The sequence below is a fragment of the Pelobates fuscus genome, chromosome 3 (assembly GCF_036172605.1).
Source record: "Pelobates fuscus isolate aPelFus1 chromosome 3, aPelFus1.pri, whole genome shotgun sequence".
Lineage (NCBI taxonomy): Eukaryota > Metazoa > Chordata > Amphibia > Anura > Pelobatidae > Pelobates > Pelobates fuscus.
The window spans coordinates 295,791,278-295,817,474 of NC_086319.1; the positions used below are offsets into that span (position 1 = coordinate 295,791,278).

A 26,197-nucleotide genomic window follows, 5' to 3' on the forward strand; every position below is an offset into this window, starting at 1 on the left:
AAGGGGGTGTTTTGTAACCTGAATCCCACACTGTTATCCCAGATGCTCAGAGTTAATGTACAAAAAGCTCATATATAAACTGGCTGTGAATAACTGTTACTGACAGGGTGGTAGTGGATTTACCAAGAGCTTTGATTGGCCTATTCTAAACATTCAGGTTCATACTTGTCAGCACTGAAAGATAACCAGGAAACCGTGAAGGAATTCAATCTGAGTTTATTGATGTTTAGTGAATAAACCCCTAAGTGAGAAAATTAAAACTGGATTTCAAACTAATAGTTAAAATAGCAGACTTTGAAAAAAGGGCAATTCGTCCATATTACATATTTTGTAACTCTGTTGTCAATTCACCACAGCTTATTGTTTAGGGAACATGCCCATGAGCAACTGAAGAAGAGAATGCAAGTGAAAGATTTCCAGACCTGGATCACCAACTGATGCCCGTCTAAAACTTGTTCAGTGAGTAAAACACAGTTTGCAGGTCTATGGAGTAAAACATTTTATAATAAAGCACTTCCTACAGAGTCTGTAGGGAGTTATATATAAATATATGTTTTGTTCCATAGAGTTATGTAGGTTATCTATACTTACAATTTGGCTAGCACATTGTATACATGTAATTTTAAGCTCTTGACTAGATGCCAAGTCAAAATAGACACGACAGGTGCAATTAACAACTTGACAAGCTGAGTATAGCTTGTTTTGCAGAGCCACAAGTAACATGGAGTATATCGCTGTGACATCATAATACTGTGCACTACACAAGAGTTAGAGGACTGCTGGCTTACACTCACATTTCCTGTTTGAGCAGCTAGTCCATCCCTGAGAAAGGGGGCAGCAGAAATATTTAATAAGAGTGAGAAGGGCTGTATATACAAAAGAGCTGAGAAAATGAACTGGGCTTACTTGAAAGATAATGTGGGATCCGAGACTAGATAAGACATTGGTTGATGGGAGGCAATTAATAATAAATAAAAGGGAGTTGAATGACAAGGGGATATTGAACTACAGGAGGTTGAAAAGTCATTCAATTTGAAAGACTGGGAGGATGGAGAGGGGGAGAGAGGGGTAAGACATTATTCATGTGATTTGTAGTTACTACTGCATAGATCAGTGTACAGGATTCAGGATTTATAGACTAATGAGTGAATTGTGATGAACTGATAAACCAAGATGCGTCATTTAAGTCAATATTTAGAACATTTCTCCAACTGAGCTATATTATAGTAAAAAATGTATAATTCTGTTGCAGATCACCATTCAAATTAATGAAACATACCTTAATATTTATATCTGACAGATTAGTGATAAAGTAAACCGAGATTATATTTTGAAGGATTAGTTGAAGAAATTGCCAAACTCCGACAAGTACTTTGATTCAGTTTTGTACAGTGCACCATTTGACTAGACAGAAATGATATTGCATCAGATAGAACAAAGAAGGTTTAAATAAGAATACATTCACTGACTATGAATGAGAAAAATGTTGAAGATCGAATTTAAGGGCAAAAGGCAGGAGGATGTTTGGACAGAAGCCAAAACTAACAGTGGTGTCTAATACTGGAAATCTGGTTACCAGGATTTATATTCACTGTAAAGTTATGTTAATGTAAGGATTTATTCACTTAAATGAACATTCTAAGGTTAAAAATACATTTATTTTTTTAACCTTATTGTGTTCCTTTATTGTGTTAGAGTATAGTCCCTCTGTCCATTCATATTTAGAAATGCAGAAAAAGAGCCTTTAAACACAACTTTAATTTAGCATCTGGTAGCCACTGCGTTTTCTCGAATATCATTATTTAATGGGTATGAGTATGAGCAGCGAGTGCATTCCAACTAGCTCATAGGAAAGCATTGAATCAAAGCTTTCCTATGGGAGATTCTGCGTTGCGTGACCAAGTTTTACTCTGTCAGTGCTGAAGGAGTGCAGTTAGTGGCTGTCATTATGTTTCTCAACACTCCCAAAAACTGCATTGTTTTACATTGCAGGGTTAAAAAGCCAGGGAAACTGTACCCAGACTACCTTCAAAGAGATGAAGTGATCTGGGTGCCTATAGTGTCCCTGTAAGTTGTAGTGGTTTTGGTGCTTGGATAGTGCAGAACAGTATTGCAAACTTTATATCCAAATAGTTGAGTTGGAAAAAAGTATCAAACTCAGCTGAATAAACCCATGAATGTTTGTTGCTTAGCATGGAGTAGAAGGGCTATTACAGCTGTGAGATCTGAAGAATCAAAGAACACAAAGCAGGCACATGCAGGCTGGAGCTACTGACCACTCCCAATATTTTTCACTATGGTATGCAATTGCATAGCCCAATCCCAGTGGAGCTGGTAAACAGTGCTTTCATTGTAGTGCTGATCCTGCCCATCTCTGTAATTTTGTCCAGGGGTAGACAACTTGAAGACTCCAGATGAATGGATTTGCAGATCAATTGAATCGCAGATGAACTATGCTTGGATTCACAAATATCTCACTAGTAGTATATGGGAGCAGAGTTCTAAAAGCATATCAACCACTGTACATTTTAATGGAAAGTTACCGATGATTAAACTGTTGAATACAATTGTAGATAACACCATGCCCTTTTTATATATTTATCAGCACAATATCTGCCTTGTTGCCTTTCATGTCCACTTCAAATAATTCTAGAATGCTTTGTGTCACATCATGTTACGCACACAAGATAGCTAGCTATTCTCCAATGCTAGATTGTTGTTCTCTGCATTCCATCAGTGTTCATTAGTGATATCCCGAACAGTTCGCTGGCGAACATAGCGCGATGTTCGGTCCGCCCCCTATTCGTCTTCATTGAGTAAACTTTGCACTGTACCTCACCGTCAGCAGACACATTCCAGCCAATCAGCAGCAGACCCACCCTCCCAGACCCTCCCACCTCCAAGACGAATAGGGGGCGGACCGAACATCGCGCGTTCCCGGCGAACTGTTCGGGACATCACTAGTATTCATGTTAACTTGCGATAACCTTTGCTATGAGTACTAGACTTTTTATGTCTAAATTTCAGTCGTTCCTGCATGAATGAAAGTTTGATCCTTGCCGCAGCTGCATTTTGCAGCCATTTAGTAGATAACTCCCTAAACTGGTATCTTTGTGGGATTGCCAAATTTAAGGGTAACAAGATAGGGAGCTGTTTAGTAGACAGCTCCTTTTTGTTATCCCTATGGCAATCTCACAAGGATTGCTACCCACAGGTGGGGACTAGCAGGGGACATTAGATCCCACCACCCCAGATCTACCAGTGTACAGTATATGCTTACCCCCGGTTTTGTCCTGCTACTATTACAATTATTAGCCTATGAGAGTGGTTGTAATATTCTTGTAATTATGGCCCTGGGTGTGCCAACTAAGTTCTAGAGTGTCATCATCTTCTCAATTCTTCTCTTACATTAAATTGGGAACTATATCTCTAATCAATAGATGGATAGTTATGTCATCTATACAAAATCCCCTCAAATAAGTGTGAGAGTGGCCCCTTGGTGTCTTGGCCTCAATTAAACTTTGGTGTTTTTCCTCCTATTTCTTACCACCTATCACCTTTCTTTGTAGTTACTATTTTTCCTACTGCCAATATACTGATTGGTTCAATCCATTTGCATTGAAACATATATGTTCCTCCCACCTGTACTTGACTCCTCCCACATGTGCACCTCATTGGCTTCTGCCACCAACCTTATATTTATTGGCTATTTCCACATTCACTTACTAGCTTTTCTCCCCCATTAACGTACTTATATTCCTTCAATCATACGTCTCCGTATTGACTTCACCCATTTGCCTTTCTACGTTTTGGCTCTTCCTACCTGCCTTTGTACTGGCACTACAGTTTGTATTCTGTATTGTGAACCATAGCCTCTCTGCCAAATCGCTTTAAAACATTTTATTAATTAGTCTTTCATGTACTGCATTGAATTTATAGGTAAAAGGCAGCAAGCATTTTTGTGTACTAAGAGTAGGTGAAATACAGTTGAGGGAAAGGTTTGTAGAGATATATTTATATGAGCCAGACAAGCACTTGCATTCACTTACTTTGAGGAAGCGGACATTCCTGAAGGTTACATTTCTGGGTGTTATCAGGCCGCGGCAGGTGGTCGCATAGGCTGCTATCTTCCTCTGTCAGTCTTGTCCTTGTGTTCAGACATTTTACCTGCCGTTCCTGGATGCCACCACCACACAACGCTGTGCACTGCATACAGCCAAGCGTGAGGGCAGCATAGAGATAGGAGAGATAGAAAGGGGATGTGAGCGGGGTGAGGGGCCCATATAGTCACTCGAGCAGGGAACTAGTTAATAGATCCTCCCTATGGCCCTGACTAGTGCAGTCAGGAATTGTCAGTAAAGCAATGTTTTGCAGCCTCTCCTCTATAGTAGGAAACATTGTGGAGATGTGTGCCAACGCTTTTACTCACCCGGCTCCATGGAGCCACAGTCCAGGTGGTACATGGATGATCATTACATGTGCGTCTGGAGCCAGGCTTCAGATTGTCATTGCAGCTTCCAGACTCTGGACATGATACCTCTCTCTCCTGAGTCCCCTCGCCACACTCCTCTGAGCACTGTGTGGACATGACACAATATTATACAGTCTGATCAATAAAAATAGGAACAGGAGAAACAGTGAATTTCCATTTTCATGTACTATCACCGAACACTGCAACATTCAATAAGCTGTACCTAACTTTTACTATCAGCAGCTAAGAACATACCAAGGTTTGCTCATGTTAACCATTTGCAGTCCATGTTTTTAATAATTTAATGGGAGACATTAAATTAATTTCAGAGTAGCTGAAATTGACGGATCTGAAGCTTTGCTGTTCTTGTTGCCGAGGAAAATATATAACAGCTAGCCCAAATAATTAATATAGGGGTTGGGGGGAATGTAGTGAGAATAAACTTTCGCTAACGCGTATTGATGCTTTACGAGGGCTGTAGTTGTGACATGGTGTTCCAACCTTCCCCCATCCCCTGCCCTCCAACCATACTTTTTTTTCCTCCCTCTTTCCCTTTATTCAATTCCACAGTAACAAGCTCTTCCTTCCACAATGTGCTACAAAGCGTAAGACAAGTACGTTTAAAAATGTTTAATTCATAAGGTGATGCATCAAAAATGTTTCATCCCTGTAACAGGGAGATTGTATAGGATAATCTCTGCATTTTTTAAACTTTATTGTGAAATGTCTATATGGGTCTGAATATATATAATGGGTAATATATTGTAGGATTCTTTTTTAGTTGATGTTGTATTTAGTTGATTTTGTAGACAGTAGCACATCAATAACACTATACTATGCAGTAGTCAAATCGCTGGCAATATTAATTGAATGCATCAAATGTTTACCAAGGCTACTAAAGTAGATCTATCAATTTGTTGTTTCTTCAATTCACATATAAACACAGTATTTTTTTATGGAGTCGACATGATTTCATATTCCTACCTCAGTCCAGGATGAAACGTTCCACTCCATGCACTGATGTTCTTTGCAAGGTATCTGAGTACGAGGTTTGGAGGCAACAGTTTGACAGTGAAATGGACGCAAAATCCTCTTGTCCCGAATATTTACACAGTGAACATCTCTCATCTTTACCCCAGTTCCACAGTTATGGGAGCACTGTAAGGAGCAACACAACTAATAAATATACTAGAGCATATTCTAGTATTAAATACAGATTAAGGAACAGTACACACACAAAAATACAGTACATTTTACAAGGCTACTTAAAATCAGCTATCTCAGCACACAAATCCAGGGTTTCAGATCCAACATATGGCCATATTGTGTTAGGGCCACCACCACGTCACAGTACCCCAATATTGGTGGGTCCTACATTAATCTTAACATGAAAGACAAACAATTACTTAAAAAGTGATGTGCTAAATGAATATAAATTGAATTAAATTAAAGTGCATTAAATTAATCCATTGTAAGTGCACTGTTAATATGTCACTCAAAATGTGAGCAAATACCATTCGAAAAATAAAGTACCATTACTAAATAACAAAAGTGATAGTGCTTTTAAGTACATATTAACAATGCATTGTTGTGACTCTGCTTTATATTAAATGAATATTGTTAAAGTGATATTGCCATCTAAAACCTCCTCAAATTTGTACTTTCATGTGGTCATCTTCAGAGCGGCATCTCAAGGAAGTAGAGGGTTGGAGTGGGGTACTCAACCCAAAAGGTCTGAACTCCACATATACACAAAAAAGGGAATGGTGGGCTCACCTGGAACATAGTGGTGGCTTTAACACAATATGTCCATATGATAGAACTGAATCCCTATATTTGTTTGCTGAGATATGTGACTTCAAGAAGCCTTGTAAAATTTTAAGCTGTATCTTTGTGTGTGCGCTGTTTCTTAATCTGCATTTTGAATAACTTTTGGCCTTTAAGGCAGCACCACTGCAGATAAATAATTGCATGTTCCAGGTGTACCCCAATTCCTCTTTGTTCCACTTGTATTGACATTTTAGAAGCACACTCCAAATACCATAACCATCTTTGTTCCTTACATATATTGTGGTGCAAGGAGCACAATCTTATTAAACGTATTATAGCTGCAGAGATTTTCAAATCTTTCAGCAGTTATATGCCCACCACTTTCTACAACATTGTGCAGGGCACGCACACATTGTACAAAGTCTAACTGACATGTTGTCTTACAGAGAGCCACGTGGCTTCTATTAGTTTGTGGAATATCATTACTATCAGACACAAAACGAAAATTCTAAATAATGTGGAGTCCAGAATTGACTTAAAAATTTCAGTTCTTTCCTAGCCCTAACAAAAGCTGCAGAAATGTATTGAAGGGATACTATAGGAAAAAAAGCAACTTTAGCTTAATGAAGTAGTTTTGGTGTATAGATCATGCCCCTACAGTCTCGCTGCTCAATTCTATGCCATTTAACCCCTTTAGGACTGAGGACAGTTCAGGACCGTCATCGGCATTTTAGCGTTGCCGACCGATGACGGTCCTGAACCGTCCTAACGGTCTTATGTACTTACCCGATCGGCGGCGCTCCCGGTGTGGGGAGACTGCCTGCAGCCCAGACAGTCTCCCCATGGCGGATTAGGACCCCTGTGGCCATGTGATCGCTTAACAGAGCGATCACATGGTCACAATAGGTGTCCATGTGTCTGCCTGCAGGGGGACTGCCTGTGCTGACAGGCAGTCTCCCTGCTAGTGTAAAATAAAATAAAAATAAAAAAGTTAATGTTAATAAAAATATATATATATATTATATATGTGTGTGTATATATATATATATATATATATATATATATATATATATATATATGTATGATATATAGACATATATTATATAGATATAATATATGTCTATATATCATATATATATATATATATTTACACATATATAATATATTTTTTTTATTAACATTAACTTTTTTTATTTTATATATCATACATATTTTTATATATCATACATATTTTTATATATCATACATATAATGTCACACTAAGTGTATTTTTATATTAATATGTACATATATTAATATAAAAATACACTTATAATTAAATTACACACGTATATATAATATATATAATAACTATATATATTGTGCATATATATATATATATTATTATAAAATACAAATAATAAGTAAATTAAATCAAATGTAAAAATAATAATATATATTTTTTTTAAATTATATATCTATATGAAATTTTATTCTAACTGTATTTTGATATTAAAATATATATATTTATATCAAAATACACTTAGAATAAAATTGTATATATATCTATGTATATATAAATAAATAAAAATAATACGAAATATACATATGTCCTTATACAAAACTACATAAATAATTATATAAATATACACGAAGACTTCAAATATATAAATATGCATATATATTTAAATTCTACGTGCGTATTTATGTAATATTTTTTACATAATTAAGTAATTTTATTAATTGCAAATGAGGGACCTGCCTGCCAACCCAGGCCGAAAGTCCAGAGAATTTAATTTGCTAGCACTGTATTTAACCCTGTAACTTTCCATGACACCCTAAAACATGTACATGGGGGGGTACTGTTTTACTTCGCTGAACACAAATATTAGTGATTCAAAACAGTAAAACATATCACAGCGATGATATTGTCAGTGAAAGTGACTTTTTTTCATTTTTCACACACAAACATCACTTTTACTGATGATATAATTGTTGTGATACGTTTTCCTGTTTTGAAACACTAATATTTGTGTTCAGCAAAGTCTCCCGAGTATAACAGTACCCCCATGTACAGATTTTATAGCGTTTTTGAAAGTTACAGGGTCAAATATTTTTACATTGAAAATGGCCAGGTTGGTTATGTTGCCTTTGAGAGTGTATGGTAGCCCAGGAATGAGAATTACCCCCATGATGGCATACCATTTGCAAAATAAGACAACCCAAGGTATTGCAAATGGGGTACGTCCAGTCTTTTTTAGTAGCCACTTAGTCACAAGCACTGGCCAAACTTAGTGTTCAATTTAGTTTTTTACTTTTTTCACACACAAACAAATATGAACGCTAACCTTGGCCAGTGTTTGTGACTAAGTGGCTACTAAAAAAGACTGGACATCCCCCATATTGAATACCCTGGGTTGTCTACTTTAAAAAAAATATGTACATGTGGGGTGTTATTCAGAGATTATGACAGATAATAGTGTTACAATGTCATTATTGATAAATTTTAAAAATGTATGTTTTGAAACCGCAATATCCTACTTGTACCTAAAGCCCTATAACTTGCAAAAAAAGCATGTAAACAATGGGTATTTTAAAACTCAGGACAAAATTTTGAGTCTATTTAGCAGTTTTTTTCATTCGCTTTTGTAGATGAGTAAAAGATTTTTCAAGTAAAAAACATGTATTTTTTTAAATTTTTCATCATATTTTGTTTAAATTCAATTACATGAGATTATATAAATAATGGTATGTAAAGAAAGCCTTTTTTGTCCTGAAAAAAACAATATATAATTTGTATAGGAACAGTAAATGAGAGAGCGGAAAATTACAGCTAAACACAAACACAAACACCACAAAAGTGTAAAAAGAGGCCTGGTCGCAAATGTACAACATCGCAAAAACAGTCCAGTCCTTAAGAGGTTAAGAATTAAATCACTTTTGTTTCTGTTTATGCAGCCATATCAACACCTGCCCTGACTGCCCAGCATGCATGAAAAAAAATGGACTTAATTTCATTCAGGTGTTAACTTGCTTTAGAGGTTTGTATCTCCTGCTCTGTAAATTGAAATTTAATCACACACAGGAGGCTCCTGCAGGTTATTAAAAGGCTATTAACAGTGCAAAAGATAAGAAATTCTAGATTAAACAGTAAAGGAACATAGAATATCTAAGTTCCTTTTCAGAAAGTGTTTAGGAAGGCTGTGTAAGTCATATGTAAGGAGGTGTGACGAGGGCTGTATAAACAAAGTGATTTAACTCCTAAATGGCAGAGAATCGAGCAGTGAGACTGCAGGTGCATGATCTATACACCACAATTGCTTCATTATGCTAAAGTTGGTTTTGTGCCTATAGTATTCCTTTAAGCAAGCATAATTGATAAGTGAGTACAGTATACCCATAAAACATTAAATAAATTAGAAAGAGGTATATTTAACTCCATCTTGGAGTTTACCTTTAATTGGCATTTGAATAATATATTTATGTAGCATATCATACTTTGTATATTAAATCAATTGTCAATCAATTAAGAATAGAAAAAGACTATCAATTGAGACTTTACAACTAACAATTGCATAAACTGACTCTTGGAAGGTGTAGTTTCATTGCCATAAAATAAGACGGCACCTGGAATCACAAACACCTTAAAAAAAAGATAGTTGGATAAAGCGTATAACTGCTGAAGGAACAGACTCAAATTACGCTGATAAATTGCATCGAAAAGGACAGTGTTCAGTTCTTAAAATGTATTAGTTTTAGTATTAAACTGCATTAAAAGTGCCTTTTCTGCACAAATAAAGTAGATGCGTTAATCTATTGTTTCCTCAACATCTATAAACACACCAATTTTTGTTTTGCTTCTATGCTCTGTCAAATTTTTTTTTAAAAAAGCACTTTCTGCTACTATGGCAACAAACTCTTTCAAACAATCAGTGCTCTCTCCAATGCATCACATGGTTGCAGGCTAGATTCTTTTGGCCTTGATTAAAATCGCTAACAGCAGAACATTTAACTAATTAAAGAATTATTTAAGGCGCTGTAACCGGAACAGATTAGATTTCTAAAACAAACAGGAGTAAGGCTCCCCAGCAATATTTAGTTATGAAAGTGAGAAACAAATCATTTTTTTCTCACTTCTCACATACCTTCATTTATACATTGAAAAGATTACCTTGCTCCAGGTCCCCACAGACCAGGAAGCACATGGTCGCAGAAAGCAGCGATGAGCAGGTGGAGGCTTAGCACTGGGATCACATGTGTTATTCGAATCTCCTGAACACCAAACTGGACGCCACTTTGCACCCAAACCACAAGATGTAGAACACTATAATGCAGAGACACAGAATATTTTACACAGTCTTAATGCATCGACACAGTATTTACTGGTTACACACACACACACGTTTATAAGTAACTCTGAATAAGAATAGACTAATTTACTGATTATTTAATTACTAAACAATCGGTTCTGTAGGGAGATGAACTTTGCATTTTATGTTGGTTAATAAACTTGGTGGACATCAATAAAATGAAGAAATAATTAGTTTTGAAATACCTCACTCCAGTTTCCGACCTCCCAGTAGCCCTTCCATAGATAACTGTTGCCAACGGATGATAAAGAAGTGGTATGAATTGCAACAGATGGTGCAGGAGTTACAAAAAGGGAGTTCCCATCATTAGAGTTTTGAGTATTTAGCATGTCGAATGATATGCTTTTGTCACTATCATTAGAGTTCACTGGAAACAGGGCAGCTTCAGTAGATGGTAAAGATGTGATATGAAGAGCAGTGAAGACCGTATGATCAAGTTCTGGTTCCCTGGTAAATGCTGATTCAGAGGAGGGAGGGCGCATGGAATCTCCTAATTGAGACACCCATGGATCCCATGGTAAAGTGGCTTCAGTTGGCATGTTCTTCGATGTAACATGGGGAACATAATCAGCAGATAGGTCAAACAACACGAAGTCCTCTGAGGCACTTGATATATTTTGCATTGGATTTGTCAAATTGTTGTTTGATGAGAGCTGCTCATTCTGAACATGTCCTGGAGCAGGATTCACGTTCAGAGCTTTCAAAGGATATGTGGTTGGATCCTGCATTATGTCTTGTACCGGATCTGTACCATACAATGGAAATTGTGAACTATCCATTACAGGCCAGGGAGTGGATGTTGGATACTGTGAAATATCCTGTGCTGTAACTGGTAATGGGTCAAAGGATGAATACGGAGAGGAATATGTTGTTACTTCTGTAGGGTTTGGGAGATACGATGGTGGATTTTTTGAGAGATCTTGTGCTACCTTAGATAAATCTGTAGTAACATATGTGGGTTCTTGTGTGCCACCCTGCAAGGGATTGATAATGAGATGAGTTAATGACTCTTCGGGGAGGTTGACTGATGCATCATGTGGTTTCTGATAAAATGAGGTATTTTGAATACCCTTACTGGGTGGACTTGTGTGTAACTCATCAGATGTATTTTCCACTTGATGATTTAAGTTATTGTTGTTATCCCTTTTGCTGGATCCACTTTGGTCCTCTTCTTTAGAAACATAAGAGTTTGTTTTACTATGTATGTTTGAGATCTGAAAATATTTACTAGAAACTGATATATCCATTTCTTTGGTGGCCAGTTTTACAGTTGTAGTTGTAAAGTGGATAATTTCTTTCTTCTGCTCTTCATCCTGTTTTTCAGAAACCTCAACCTCAGGAATTTGGGTAGGATGTTCTTCTCCCCGCCACCCTACATCTCCAATTCCATCGATATCATTGTTATTTAAGGGATCGTAGTCTAAATCTTCATGGAAATTGATAAAATTATAGTCATAATAGAAATCATCAACAAATGCTCGTCCTCCTTTCCTTTGTCCTCCCTCTCCCACACTGGAGAAATCTCCTTCTGAAATTGAGTTGTCTTCTGGGGGAAGCTGGTTATTAGGAAATGTCCGAGGTTGACCTGGAAAAATTTCATTGAAATTTTCCTTGCTGGATCCTCCGCTACCAGTCCAATCAATTCGAGAAAAGGAGTCAAATGGGCATGAAGATAGCACACATGCACGCTTACTGACAGGACGGTCAGAGTGATCACAGACATTTCCCTCAACATCATTAGAGCAATACACTTCCCGATATTGCACTCCTTCCCCGCAGGATACAGAACACTAGAAACGTAATGATGCATAGAGGTTTAGATATTAAGATAAACAGTACAACAGATATAATGCACAGTGTTGTGTAACACTGTAAAAATATGTAATGAAGTTCAGTAAGTTACAGAGTTACATAGTTGTCTAGGTTGAAATAAGACTAAAGTCCATCAAGTTCCACCTCAAACCCATTCTGTTGATCCAAAAGAAGGAAAAAAATCCAGTTGTAGCCATTTCTAAATATGCCACAAAAAGGGAAAAAATTCCTTCTTTTCTCCACCATCACAATCATATTTCTACTTGGATCAACAACCTATTTACATACATATTAATTATATCTTTGAATATTCTGTTTATGCAAAAAAAAAGTAAAGAAAGAAAAAATATTATCAGCTGGATTGAATGAATTGAAAAACAAACTGCTGAATATGGACTAAAAAAAGTCGAATTGTGACAATGACCGAGTTTGAGAATATATCAAAGTCAGCTATTTTGCCGATTTGATTTTCTATTACCTATAATTTAATGTTTAGTAAATACACCTTTGTGAGATAATTAGTGAGTAGTTTGTTTTTCTGCCTCACCACACTTACCTCACTCCAGTTACCCTGATGCCAAGTGGCACGACACGGTGTGGGGTATTTGCAGGGCATGCTGGCCTCAGGTTTGGGGAGGTGCACACAGTCTACGGGTTGTAATGCACGTTGCTCGTCCAGCCCAACTCTTTGGATACATAGGACTGTTCTCTTTTGGACACCATTTATGCCACACGTGATGGAACACTGCTGCCACTCTCCCACCCACCACCTGAGAAGGACAAGCATTAAGAAAGAGATACACAATGAGATACACAAATATTTTGCACAAGCTGCTCTTTATATCTGTAAGGGGGTTAGCATACACTTCTGTGAATTGATGAGTAAGAATGACTGCACAAATGTGCAGTCTGCATGCAATTCTTTGGATGATAGAGCTAAATTATCTGATCTGGAATAAAAATGGCTTCAGTATGTTTGTTCTCCACCTGTAAGTGCAGCATGAGTGTGGTTAGCAAAGAACTGGGGTGTAGCTCACCTTGGAGGGCAAGCCTCTTCATTACAAGTCCTATGTCTGTCATCTGGTCTTGTCAGAAAGTCACAATATCTCTCTTCCACAAGACCAACCACTTTCTCCACACAGTGGACCAGCTGTCTCTGCACTCCTAAAATAGATGAGCATGACATGTTAGGCCTGAAATAATTTAGAAGGTGTCTGTGGATATATCACATTGAAAGATATATCTCACTAACATGGAACATTGAAAGTGTTCCTCAATAATCACAGTTCTGCCTCAATGGTGGTTTGAAGAAACAGACAAATTACTGAAAGCAATTTATATCCTACTGAACACCAAAACAAAGTCAAATTGCACGTTCTGCCCTCAATAAGGCTGCCTGATTACTTGGTTTAAAGCCACTACAGATACCAGCACTGGGAAGAGAGATACATATATAAGCAAACAGAGGGAGAGGCAATACACGTGCGGTGTAAGTTGCAAAATAGTCAGCTGGATCTCCAGGAGCTCTGTCTTTTTGCTATGGATGTATGAATAATTACAACTTTACTTACCTATCTCTCCGTGTCTGTCATGCTCAAACAGCAGCTGGAGACGCTACTCACAGTTCTTTGGCATCCCTTGCAGCTTTTAAATGAGCTGTCCATAAATGTTATGGGAATATTTTGCAATTGGAATTTGTTAATAATAAAGTATTTAAATTTCTGAGTGTCCCAACTGTATACCAGGGGTTATGAAGGCATGTTTCTAACATGTGTACATGTTTTTGACAGTGAAGAGGTTTATGCACTCCTTAACAATAAATTTAAGATTCCGCCATTAAATGGTGTGGGTGACTACTTTTGTCTTACCTGTGCCACAGGTGGCAGAACACTCCGTCCAAGAGCCAAATCTCCAAGAAAAGTCAGGTGGCTGGATCTCATTGCTGTTGTCTGGATCTCTTCTGATGGTATACTGATAACGAACTCCTGGGTTCTTCTCCTGGAACAGCAGCTATGACCAAACTAACTGATCAGCTATATTTTCATTTAAATTTTCTATACAAACATGTTGGTTAAGGGGTTGTTATATGAATGTGAATGATGTCTGTGCATCTACATATAACTGGGTGGAAGAAGAGGTAATTTATGAGATATCAGTGTGAGTGAACTGTCGGCATGCCTCCGCCCCACAGCTTGTCAATGTCCTTTATTATCTGCCCTTTTCACCTTTGAAATATTATACAGATAGTAAGAGGACAGTGATCGGCTGTGGCAAAGGGTTATTTCAGCAGATTAGCTCACACTGATTCTTCATTGGCCAAATTACACTGAGCATCTTCAATTGAAAAGTTGTTTTGTGAAAAGGGGATGCAAGGCTAAGCATGACAGATTTATGCGGCAGAAAGCTGAAGCAAAGACAGGGAGATTAGAATGTGCAGGACCATACAGCATGGATATGAGACCAAAAGCTATGAAATGCGTCTATGATGTGTTGGTGACCAGTGTGTCCCTTTTATGTTCCACTTGACATTTTAGACAGATAAATAACTGCTCATGAACATGTCTCCTTCTGTTACCTGAATCCAGACTGGCTCATATGTTGGACCAGGGGCAGTTAGATTCTCAAGATTTCCAGTACGGGTATAGGTAAAGGTTGTTCCTGCTGCTCGGTAATCACCATTCCATTGTATTGTCCACTTTCCATTCAGAAAATACTTCTCTGGATCTTCGCTGCGCAATGCTAAGAAGTTTTCTGCCTCTGCCACTTCTTCAATGTGGATTTCATGAGCTCCTGGGGGAATAAGCCCAATATCCACATAACCTGTAGGGAATAAGATACCAGTTCATATAATTTAATCACCAAACTGTCACATGAACTCGGTCTCTTACAACTAATATTTATTTCACACATCCTTATATTCAGAATCTTACCAAGACCATCACTGTCCTCAAACATTTTGTGGACAGTATGACAAGAAGATGAATCTCCCAGGCATACTCCACACCTATCCTCAACTGCGTTGGAGTCAATCTCAAAGTCACATCCAATGTTCTGCAACAAAGCACACATTTCTGAAATTGGTTTCCTAACAGGAATATCGGTACCCTGTCGCACTTATGTAGCAATGCTTGACAAAAAGATTACGACATAGGATCAGGGACATAACATTTTTCAGCATACCTTACAGATGCCATTAATACACATGTCCCTTCTGGAATTATCCTCGTAACATGGAGTTCCATCAATAACTGCATCCAACAGCTTTTCTGCAAAGTGCTCTTTATCGGCCCGGCAGTGAAGCTCACAGGGATTAACTAACCAATATGAAAAGAGTATGACTAGGTATCACAAAGACAGCAGAATTCAAAAATAAAATACATGATAGTGTGATAAACTTCCCTGTTCAGATTAATCACTGTTTTTGTATTACATTTTTAAATGTTTGGATTAACTCCTGTTCAAGTTTGGAAAAGTCTAGGCTACCAGAAAATAAAACATCATAACTGGCGGCTAGTGTGACCATACTCATGGGCATCCGCAGGCCAGTAGGTGGCGCTGTGTGTGGAGAGAGGCAGGGATAGGAAGCTACATCTTATTCCTGCTTCTCTCTCCTGACTGAAACCGCAGGGGAGCAGCACAGAGTGCAGCCAGCAACTCCCAGACTGCAGAGACAGCCTACAGATCAGGTAAGTGAGCGATGGGGGGGGGGGCGGTCTATAGATCAGGCAAGTGAGGTATGGGGGGCAGCCTACAAATCAGGTAAGTGAGGGATGGGGGCAGCCTACAGATCAAGTAAGTGAGGGATGGGGGGCAGCCTACAGATAAAGTAAGTGAGGGATGGGGGGCAGCCTACAGATAAAGTAAGTGAGGGATGGGGGGGAAGCCTACAGGTCAGGTAAGTGAGGGATGGGGGAGAGACAACCTACAGGTCAGGTAAGTGAGGGATAGGGGGCAGCCTACAGATCAGGTAAGTGAGGGATGGGGGGGCAGCCTACAGATCAGGTAAGTGAGGGATAGGGGGAGACAGCCTACAGATCAGTTAAGTGAGGGATGGGGGGCAGCCTACAGATCAGGTAAGGGAGGGTTGGGGGGCAGCCTACTGATCAGGTAAGTGAGGGATTGGGGGCAGCTTACAGATTAGGCAAGTGAGGGATGGTGGGGGCAGCCTACAGATCAGGTAACTGAGGCATGGGGGGGCAGCCTACAGATCAGGTAAGTGAGGGATGGGGGGGCAGCCTACAGGTATGGTCAGCAAGGAGCAGTAAGGTAAAGTAGGAGAAGAAAGTAAAGTAAAGTAAAGCACTCTAAGCCAATCAGTAACTCCCCTTTCATAACAAAGTAAAGAAGTTTTATGAACCGGGAACTAGCGATTGGCTTAGAGCATTAGCTGACCACTCTTGCCAAACAGCAGCCCCCATGCCTGACATCAATCTGCACTTCCTGGCACTCCGTTTCACAAACTACTACTGAGCGACCTGGAGATCTGGAGATGGAGGAAGCCTTTGGGGTTAAACCATTTGAGAGCGGTTTAACTCCTTAAAGTAAAGTGAGCACCCAGGGGCCTCCTGGCATCATAGCATTTTCATTTAGATGAAGTTGTTACCAGAATGTTCCTTTAACTTGATTAAAGAAACACTATAGTGTCAGGAAAACAAACATGTATTCCTGACAGCATAGTTGTGAAAACGCTATTCACCCTGGCTTTATGTGATAATGACTATGCCCCTCCCCTTCATGACACTGTCAAAAAGGGGCCAAGCATGGATGTCATTACAATTATCCCCTCACCCCAGACCCCCGGAAAAATTCCTGCGGATGCCCATGACCACACTACTAAACAATTTGTCAACTGTTTGCATCATACAGAACAAAGATACCCTCTGACTGGTCTATTTAAGAATGGCAAAAGTTGTAATATTGTTAAGGGATATTATAGTCACCAAAACAACTTTAGCTTAATGAAGCAGTTTTGATGTATAGATCATGCCTCTGAAGTCTCTCTTTTTCTGTTTATTCTGCCCTAGCCACACCTCCCCTGGCTGTGACTGACAGCCTACATTAAAACAAAATGGTTTAATTTTCAATCAGATGGTTACTCACTTTAAACGCTTTTATGTCCTGCTTTGTAAATTTAACTTTAATTACATACAGGAGGCTCCTGCGGGGTCTAGCAAGCTATTATCAGAGCAGGAGATAAGAAATTCTAAATTAAACAGATTTAGCAATTTAGGAAGTGTAAACAGATGACTTTTACAGGAAGTGTTTAGGAAGGCTGTGTAAGTCACATGCAGGGAGGTGTGTCTAGGGCTACATAAGCAAAGATGGTTTAACCCCTAAATGGCAGAGAATCAGCAATGAGACTGCAGGGGCATGATATACACCAAAACTGCTTCATTAGGCTTAAGTTGTTTTGGTGACTATAATGTCTCTTTATTTTGGGTAATGGCTACTAGGAGAAGTTGAAAACCATTATGAAACGCCTAATCTTCTGAATAATTGCATTCCAACTGGGCTTTCCAGCATGACAGTCTTTTACATCTTGTTTCACATCCAAATGAGTCCCTTCATCCTCAAAGGGCTTAATGTCTCATTGCTTTAATACTTTAATATGATGCACTTAATGAGATGACCTCACTGTGAATTATTTTATACTGCACATCAGAGGTTTATAGATTAAGTAATAACGTACTCATTTTTTATGAGTAGTTTCATTCCTGAAAAAACAAACATATTATAGTATACTTTCATTCATGTTGTTTCATAAATGAAACAACTTCCAACCTTTTCTAATGTGCCCATTAATGCTGCAGTTACAGAGGAGCTATTAAAGAGTTGTTCATATTCAACAAAACACCTCACAGCAGGCTTTTATGGCAAACATACAACAGTATATCTCCATAGCAGAGGTGTCCGATTTGGGATTAAATAGCCGAAATTCTAGTACATTGTCTTGTGTAAATAGCTATATGCCCAAAACTAAATAAACAACTAAAATTCAACCAAGCCTGTTTAATCATTCCTGCTTGGTACATGCAATGAAGGTCACCTAAAAGGACACCTGTGATAAGCATGTGTTAAAGCAGCAGGTACACAAATGTACTGTAGATGTAGATGTACCACTTCCATGTCCCTCTCTTCTAACAGGAAATGAAAAGCAAGCTGGGACTTGGGTCAGGTAGATGTTTATCTCCCAGAAATTGATACACATTTAATAATAGATGTCATAGAATTAATGAATGAATGAAACCTACTGTTGTTTGGTACTGGGCTCCAGTGATAAAGCTTTCCCTTGTAAGGAACAGAGTCAAAGTGAGAACACTGCTGCTGGCGAAAAGATGTAGTATTCCGGGGGCAGGGAACAATGTTACACAATCGATATCTCTTCCTCTCTCCAAGGCAGTATCGACCTCCATATCTAGGACTGCAAAAATAAGAGTCAAAGTCTGCAAAAATACTGTCTCACAATGTACATGCTATTTAGTATTGAGGGATATATAATGGTGAAGCACCATTATAGTATGGGAAAATGCTGTGTTATAGTGTATACTGTACCCAGGATGATATACTCACCATTCCCTGATGTACACAGAACTCTAATGCCTTATAGGACAGATAAGCATAACACCCTGCTCCTTATAATACATATACATAGACTGGTCAGCCACAATATTCAACATACAGCACCCTGTCTTCCTAAATACATACCCACAGCACCCTGCGTCTTTATAATATGGAAATACACACTACTACACTATGCCCCAATATAATACAGTTACACACAGGAGTCTTTGTTTCCATTTAATGCTGATCTATATAGCACTCTTTGTCTCAATATAATACTGATACACACATCATTAAATAAAGATTATGTCATTTACTTTCTGTATAGAACATTTTTGTACAAATGGTTGATCAAAAAACAAATTCACATTCCTTGATGCCAATTAATGTAATGAAGCTCATTTGTAATCCCAATTCCCTTAAATAGTGGCAGCTTTCACAGTCTTTGCTTTGAAGAGGTTGTGCCATAATAGCATAAAAGAGTACCGTGTCAACTTGAAAGCACATGGCACAAATACTAAGGGTCTGGTTACAAACAGTCTCTGCATTCCCTGAAACATAAAAGGTCTCCTATACCCAGATGAAGAAGGACGGACATGGACTCTGTCACAGAAGGATGCAGACTTAGGACAGGGGTCCAGGTGTACTAAAGGTCTCAATGGAGGTCTAAGCCATGTTCTGTTAATTAGATATATATTTTCCATCAAAATTATTACATGTTCATATATCATAGCTCCTGCTATGATATAATGGATATAATCTGCAGCGGCCGGCGGCCCTAATGATTACAGACCCGGCCGCTGTATGAGGGGGAGGAGTTCCTGTCAGAGGCTTGAGGTGAGTGATGCGCCCGCCGGGTCCCAGTCCGCTCTCGGGCATGAGCAGACCCGGCGGGTGCCTCCACTTCTGGTAAGTATTCGGCGGCATTCCCCTTGATGTTTGGGAATGCCATTGCCACCCCAGCGTTGCGTGCCCGCCAGGACCCATACCGCTCTCTGGCAGGCGGCGTGACAGCTGGAGAGTAACATTGTTGTACTGGACATTGAAACAAGAATAAATCTAGCCATGTGACATCTAAAAAACTATTAAAATAGTTATTTGAATACCAAAAATGTCAGAAGCACATGAGGCCACCACAGGTAGAATGACATGGATGTATTTATAGGATAACTCTGTTTGAAACATCATAAATGCAATTCTGAAATACATGTGCTTCCAGGTGTGGAAGTAATGCAAGCAGACCCACAGGGTTACATTTATGTTTGCCCCAGACAAGATATAAAAACCTCCAAGATATAGTAACATTATTGTACAGTAAGACGGGCCCCTAAAAACTCCAGCCATTTGACAGAGAGTCAAGCATGGAAAAATAAAATGGGAAGTGATGGTGAGTAGTGTGAAATTAAACAGGTAAATCTCAGTTTGTTCCCAAGCTATTTTATTGTTTGTAAAACACAAAATGCCACATGATTTGGAAAAGGAATATGTTAAAACAAAACCTCTCTAAGGTGCCAAAAACATTTACAACATGATTAACATACAGTAACCTTGTCAATACAAATATCCCTTGTACTTGTCTCCCTCCATCGTGGTTTCTCATCTCCCCATGTAATTACTCAGCTTCTACAAATCACAAGGGATGTTAGGTTTATTCCAAAAAGCACATCAACTACCACCTAAGGAACAGCACACACATAAACAATGTGTTTCCTTTCAAACAGAAGCAATATCTCTAGAGAGGTTTAAGTACCTATAGTGTAAAAAGAAGAGTCTTTTCTCTCTGTCAGTAATAGAAAGGATCTTCTTAAATCCCTATAATTGGGAGTACTAGTTTCTTTCATACAGATCCCTATTTGCCAAACTGAAAGAAATTGGGAAACTTTTAGAGGAACACGTCTGTTTTTTCAATCAAATGTTCCAGCTGCACGAGCAATTAGCCTACTGCCAACATCTGTTTTTGCTGCCACCATTTTTGATTGCTTCAGGATTCACAGTAATGAATACTTTTCTTGTCTAAATATTCGGTTCTTTTGTCCCAACTGCTGGGGATTGTGTCTAAAAACAGTCATATAGTCTAGCCAGAGGCAGTACTTCCATAAATGATGACATCAGTTCTAATATTTTCAGCATTTCTGAATTGTGACTTCAGTAAGTGTTCTACTAACATTTCCTTGATTTTTGAACATAACAATCTTTTGCAAAAGCTATGTGTATTGTATTCTCTCAAACAAACGGACATTGAATGGCATTTCATTTTTATTTATTTTTTTTTACATTTCCTGGCCAGTGAAGGCCATATATGCCATTTCCACTGTCACTGTTCTTTAAAGACACTTTGCCTTTCACGTAGAAGAGCACAAAATTAATCTTGAAATAATCTTGGAAGCATTTGCAGGGATTATAATTTTATTAAAAATGATGCAAATGTAAATCAGAATAATATTTGGCAAAGTAATAAATTCCACAAACTCTCATGATATTTCACAGTTCAAATATACCAACTGTAATTCTTCTGGAATCGAGATGTAATAAAGAGGTTAAGATGATACAGAAAGTAAAGACTTCTTCTATATTTAACTGTAGTGGCTGGTCAAATAAGATTTGTAACAAATCAAAATATCAGATACATCAGAATAATTGGACCTAATAAGATGCACTCCGTCTCCAGGTCAATATCTTTGTGTGCTTGATGACATTCTATAAACCATTGCTATGGTCTTATGGCACAAGAACACATCAGCCTATCCTATTCACTTACTCAACAAAATCATATCCCATTCTGACTGAGTAAAATAGGTTAAAGACATTAAGAAGGGGATTAACACTCTGACATGGAGTAAAACACTGATGTCTCACTTACCAAGTGACTTGGGCTAATTGGCTGAATTTACATTGCCATGTTTCATCTCACATTTCAATAGCTAATTCTTCTTATTTACCTTCGTTTTAAAAACTGAGCTAGGCAGTTTATAAATTCAGCTCTGTATTTTCACAAAAACTTGACAAGTGCATGCAAAGGGGGTCCTTCTGTACTCAGGAGATATAGTTGAGCAAAATTGTGTGATTTCTATTATAGTAGCCCATATTAAGTCTACAAAAAAAAACAGCTGAATTCCAATACACGTAAAAAAAAAAAAAAAAAAAAAAAAGGCAAAATTCAACAATACCATAAACTTCTAAAGAAATTGGTACTGAAATGGCTGTATAATACGGCTCAAAACATACCAGGTGATATACCCTGTGGTAAGCATACCATGTCATATACCACTTTCTCAAATGGTATGCATTTATAGGGTAATTTGAACTGTCAGACTGCTACAAAGACCCACAATGTGGTATAGACTCATCAAATACATACAAAAAACTGAAATGGTAAAGTCTTATATGGCACTGTAGTTTCACAAAAACCTTGTTTTTTGTGTGTATGTTAAAAATCAGAAACAAAACACAATTTTAATACAATACTTAGCAGAGCTTATCAGTTAAATGGCTATGTATGGTAAAAAGACTGTGGTATTTTATATAAATGTGTACTTTTGTGTGGCAATTTTGTTTTCTGTCATGGCTATTTAAGAAGAAACATGAAAAACATGCCTAATTCTAACACTGAAATTTCATTTTACTCTGTGAACTTGTACTACCAAAATAAACTGAAATCCTAGACATATTAGATACCCTGTAAATCAGGACAAATACATTAATTTATTTGAATAACTTTTCATGTCATAAAATGAAAGCCCTTCTTGTCCTTTAAAATGGTATATAATATGTGTTGATGCATGAAATGAGAAAGCTGGAAAATAGACATAGTACAAATGCCAAATGTGCAAGTAAAAGCATCTAAAGCTGTATCTTTACAGCAAATCATGGTAATACATTTTACACATTGTATTATGAATACAATGCATATAAATCATGAAAATCAGTGAAATGTGTTTTGTGTGAACTCATATCACAGGTGAACAAGTGACTTACGTAGGATTACTGCAATGACGCTCTGCACTCTGTATTCCAGCACCGCAGGTTCTAGTACACGATGACCATGAGCTCCATGAACTCCACATACCATCTACAGGAGTCGGGCGATGGCCAACAGGAACACAGTCTCCACTAAAACACCACTGCATACAAGATGGATAAGGAGTGTCTTACTAATTTTACAATGATCTTCACAGTAATCCTAGCTATGTACTTCCACCACATTTCTAAATCCATAAATATGGTTTACAGTCCATCTCAATGAAGTGCAGTGGCTACACAGTTACACATCACTGACGAGGCCCACAGAAGGCCAAAATGATCGTCCGGAGTATCTGTATCTCTTGTCGGTTTTGGATTGCCCTTATGGGTGGGATCAGTCTGATATGCAAATGCTATAGGTTCTCTCTGGCATAAGTCAGCAAAAAAAAAAAAAAAAAAGTGCAAGCTACTGAGGTTTCTCTAAGTTTTTGCCCATTCTCAGAGTTCTCATATTCTCTATTTATGTTGCAATGTTAAACATTACTATTTGTGGCCACCTGCACCACTCACCATACCATGCATCTTTTTTTGTGACAATTATGAAGCAATATGCTGCTACACCATGTCCTATTTTGCAAAGAAGACTATGCATTATATTCCTGTTTCTGGGAACCCCTTGATTCAGCTTGGTTTATTTTTCATGTTATTTCTGCACTCCTTCACTTCAGCTTGTTACTGACTTCTTATTTGCTATTTTGTTTATGTATAGGCACATCATTACATTCATCTACCTAATTATACTCATCTATCCCATACAGGTCTCTTTGACTCCATGACATTTCCCATCCCAAATTCCCATGTGTAATGGGCCCATGACAGGCTCCTTACTTGGCCTGGCCTTCGGTCCATTTTCAAAGTGGCCGACTGCTCAGACCACTCCTGGTTACACTCTTTATTCTCCTGCATACATCATTAATTCCAATATGATCTTAAAACCTGAGTTACTCCCACTATGCTCCTAGACATACCATTAGTCCCATCCCTCCTAGAGACTGCGTTATGTCGGGCCAGTTACATTCGTCATGCTTATAGAAACAGCATTCATTTAAAAAAATATTAAGATATGGTATTACACCTCCAAGATTCTAGATATAGCATTAATCCTACCACTCTCCTACAACCTACATGCTCCTAGATAGGTGACCCACTCAGGTAGTCAAAGGTTTTATAATATGGCTAAAATTGATTATGCTAATGCAGAAGTGTAACTTTCCCATACAATCTACAACATTCCAATTACTTTGTAAACACTCCTAAGGGCTATCCACCTAATTATCTCCTATATACTGTTTTACTTTTTCCTCATAATGTTTCTGGAGTTGTGAATTCTTTTACTAAGTACCTTGTTTTCCCCGCAGGTTGTTCCATCTACAGCAGCATCAAGCTTGGAGTGACATGTTGAGCCCACCGAGCACCAGAGAGTGTTACAAACATTCTGCAAGGAGAGAATATAGCAAATATTAAAAGCAATTAAACACTTTCAAATAGTGTTATGTGTTTTGAGAGCATTTCATTTGTATCAATGAACACATTATTATAAAATTGTGCTGTGCTTTTATAGAAAAGAACCACATTTTAAGTAGACAAAGGCATATTTTTAGGTAGGTTCCTTACATCAATGTCCAGACAGTAACTGGAAGTAGATCCGTACTGCAGGCGACACTGGTGTCCAACATCATACAACACCCCAGGGGGCACAGAAGGAAAATTCAGCAACTCCTTACTGGGAGGATCATCTAGACAGAGCCCCCATCCCCGGCTGTAAGAATATATGCAGATCATGACAAAACAGTGGACACAATTAGAATGTAAAATCGTATCCCAGACTTGGATGGATTATTTTGAAATCTGTATTATATCTGAACACATTTATCAGATGCATGGCTATTTTGCAAAGCAGTCTGTACTTGTGATGTGGCAGGAAGTGGCTGATCTTGTTTTTGTTTGGAAATGTAAGAGGAAGCAAGTGGGGGGAAGGTCAGTGTGAGGGGGACATAAAGAGCAGTGATTTTTTGGTCAGTTCAGGGGTGCGTAGGCTGCTCAGTAAGATTTATGTTGATGTAAATAAAGACAGATAAAGTTAGCAGAGATTTGGCTGGGAATCCGCACAAAGAAACAGTATCCTGTTCAGTTTCTAGCCAGGAACTCCATCTTTGTACTCAACATGAAATATCCTGCAGATAGGCAGATGGACTTGAAGTGTTTTGTATTGACATACACATGAACAGTAAGCCTTATGTAGTGAATACAGCGAAAGTACAATATAGGCCAATAATTGCTAAACGTTGCATTACAGATTTCTGTGAATTGAATTCCCCATGATGCTCAGCTAAGTCAACTGCTAGCTGACCACCACAAGTTATTTAGTTCCAGTCAATTCTACTGTTTTATTGTAATTGCCTCACTTAGGACTTTGTCTCATTCATTACTCATCGTTAATAACAATTGTATACATCTAATTTTATTATAAGAAAACATGCATATATAAAAAATTATGAAAGCATTTATTTAAAGGGACACTATAGTCACATGAACAACTTTAACTTAATGAAGCAGTTTTGGTGTATAGAACATGCCCCTGCAGCCTCACTGCTCAATCCTCTGCCATTTAGGAGTTGAATCCCTTTGTTTATGAACCCTAGTCACACCTCCCTGCATGTGACTTGCACAGCCTTCCATAAACACTTCCTGTAAAGAGAGCCCTATTTAGGCTTTCTTTATTGCAAGTTCTGTTTAATTAAGATTTTCTTATCCCCTGCTATGTTAATAGCTTGCTAGACCCTGCAAGAGCCTCATGTATGTGATTAAAGTTCAATTTAGAGATTGAGATACAATTATTTAAGGTAAATTACATCTGTTTGAAAGTGAAACCAGTTTTTTTATGCAGGCTCTGTCAATCATAGTCAGGGGAGGTGTGGCTAGGGCTACATAAACAGAAACAAAGTGATTTAACTCCTAAATGACAGTGAATTGAGCAGTGAAATTGCAGGGGAATGATCTATACACTAAAACTGCTTTATTTAGCTAAAGTCATTTAGGTGACTATAGTGTTCCTTTAACATGCAACACACGTGATGTGTATCCGAAGCTCTCACTCCTATATAAACTCCCTATATAAACGTATGTAAAAACTGAATGTCTAATAAGTGATTATCATTTACCGTATATACTCGAGTATAAGTCGAGTTTTTCAGCACATTTTTTGTGCTGAAAA

General features: G+C 38.1%; 1 protein-coding gene across 3 annotated transcripts in view; it reads right to left on the bottom strand.

The window, feature by feature from the left end:
- LOC134603081 (A disintegrin and metalloproteinase with thrombospondin motifs 7-like) overlaps positions 1 to 26,197 on the bottom strand; it is a 68,716-nt gene that overhangs the window by 7,702 nt on the left and 34,817 nt on the right. For 2 of the 3 annotated variants that reach the window (XM_063448708.1, XM_063448710.1), the window contains 15 exons: positions 24,598 to 24,742; positions 24,326 to 24,418; positions 22,939 to 23,084; positions 18,654 to 18,823; positions 15,583 to 15,716; positions 15,333 to 15,453; positions 14,978 to 15,222; positions 14,271 to 14,412; positions 13,440 to 13,566; positions 12,959 to 13,172; positions 10,776 to 12,380; positions 10,392 to 10,544; positions 5,456 to 5,629; positions 4,430 to 4,576; positions 4,050 to 4,206 (listed from right to left, as the gene is read on the bottom strand). In XM_063448708.1, coding sequence (XP_063304778.1) covers positions 4,050 to 4,206; positions 4,430 to 4,576; positions 5,456 to 5,629; positions 10,392 to 10,544; positions 10,776 to 12,380; positions 12,959 to 13,172; positions 13,440 to 13,566; positions 14,271 to 14,412; positions 14,978 to 15,222; positions 15,333 to 15,453; positions 15,583 to 15,716; positions 18,654 to 18,823; positions 22,939 to 23,084; positions 24,326 to 24,418; positions 24,598 to 24,742 — 3,773 coding nt within the window. The remainder of the gene's footprint in view (positions 1 to 4,049; positions 4,207 to 4,429; positions 4,577 to 5,455; positions 5,630 to 10,391; positions 10,545 to 10,775; positions 12,381 to 12,958; positions 13,173 to 13,439; positions 13,567 to 14,270; positions 14,413 to 14,977; positions 15,223 to 15,332; positions 15,454 to 15,582; positions 15,717 to 18,653; positions 18,824 to 22,938; positions 23,085 to 24,325; positions 24,419 to 24,597; positions 24,743 to 26,197) is intronic. The other variant, XM_063448709.1, reaches the window with a different exon arrangement.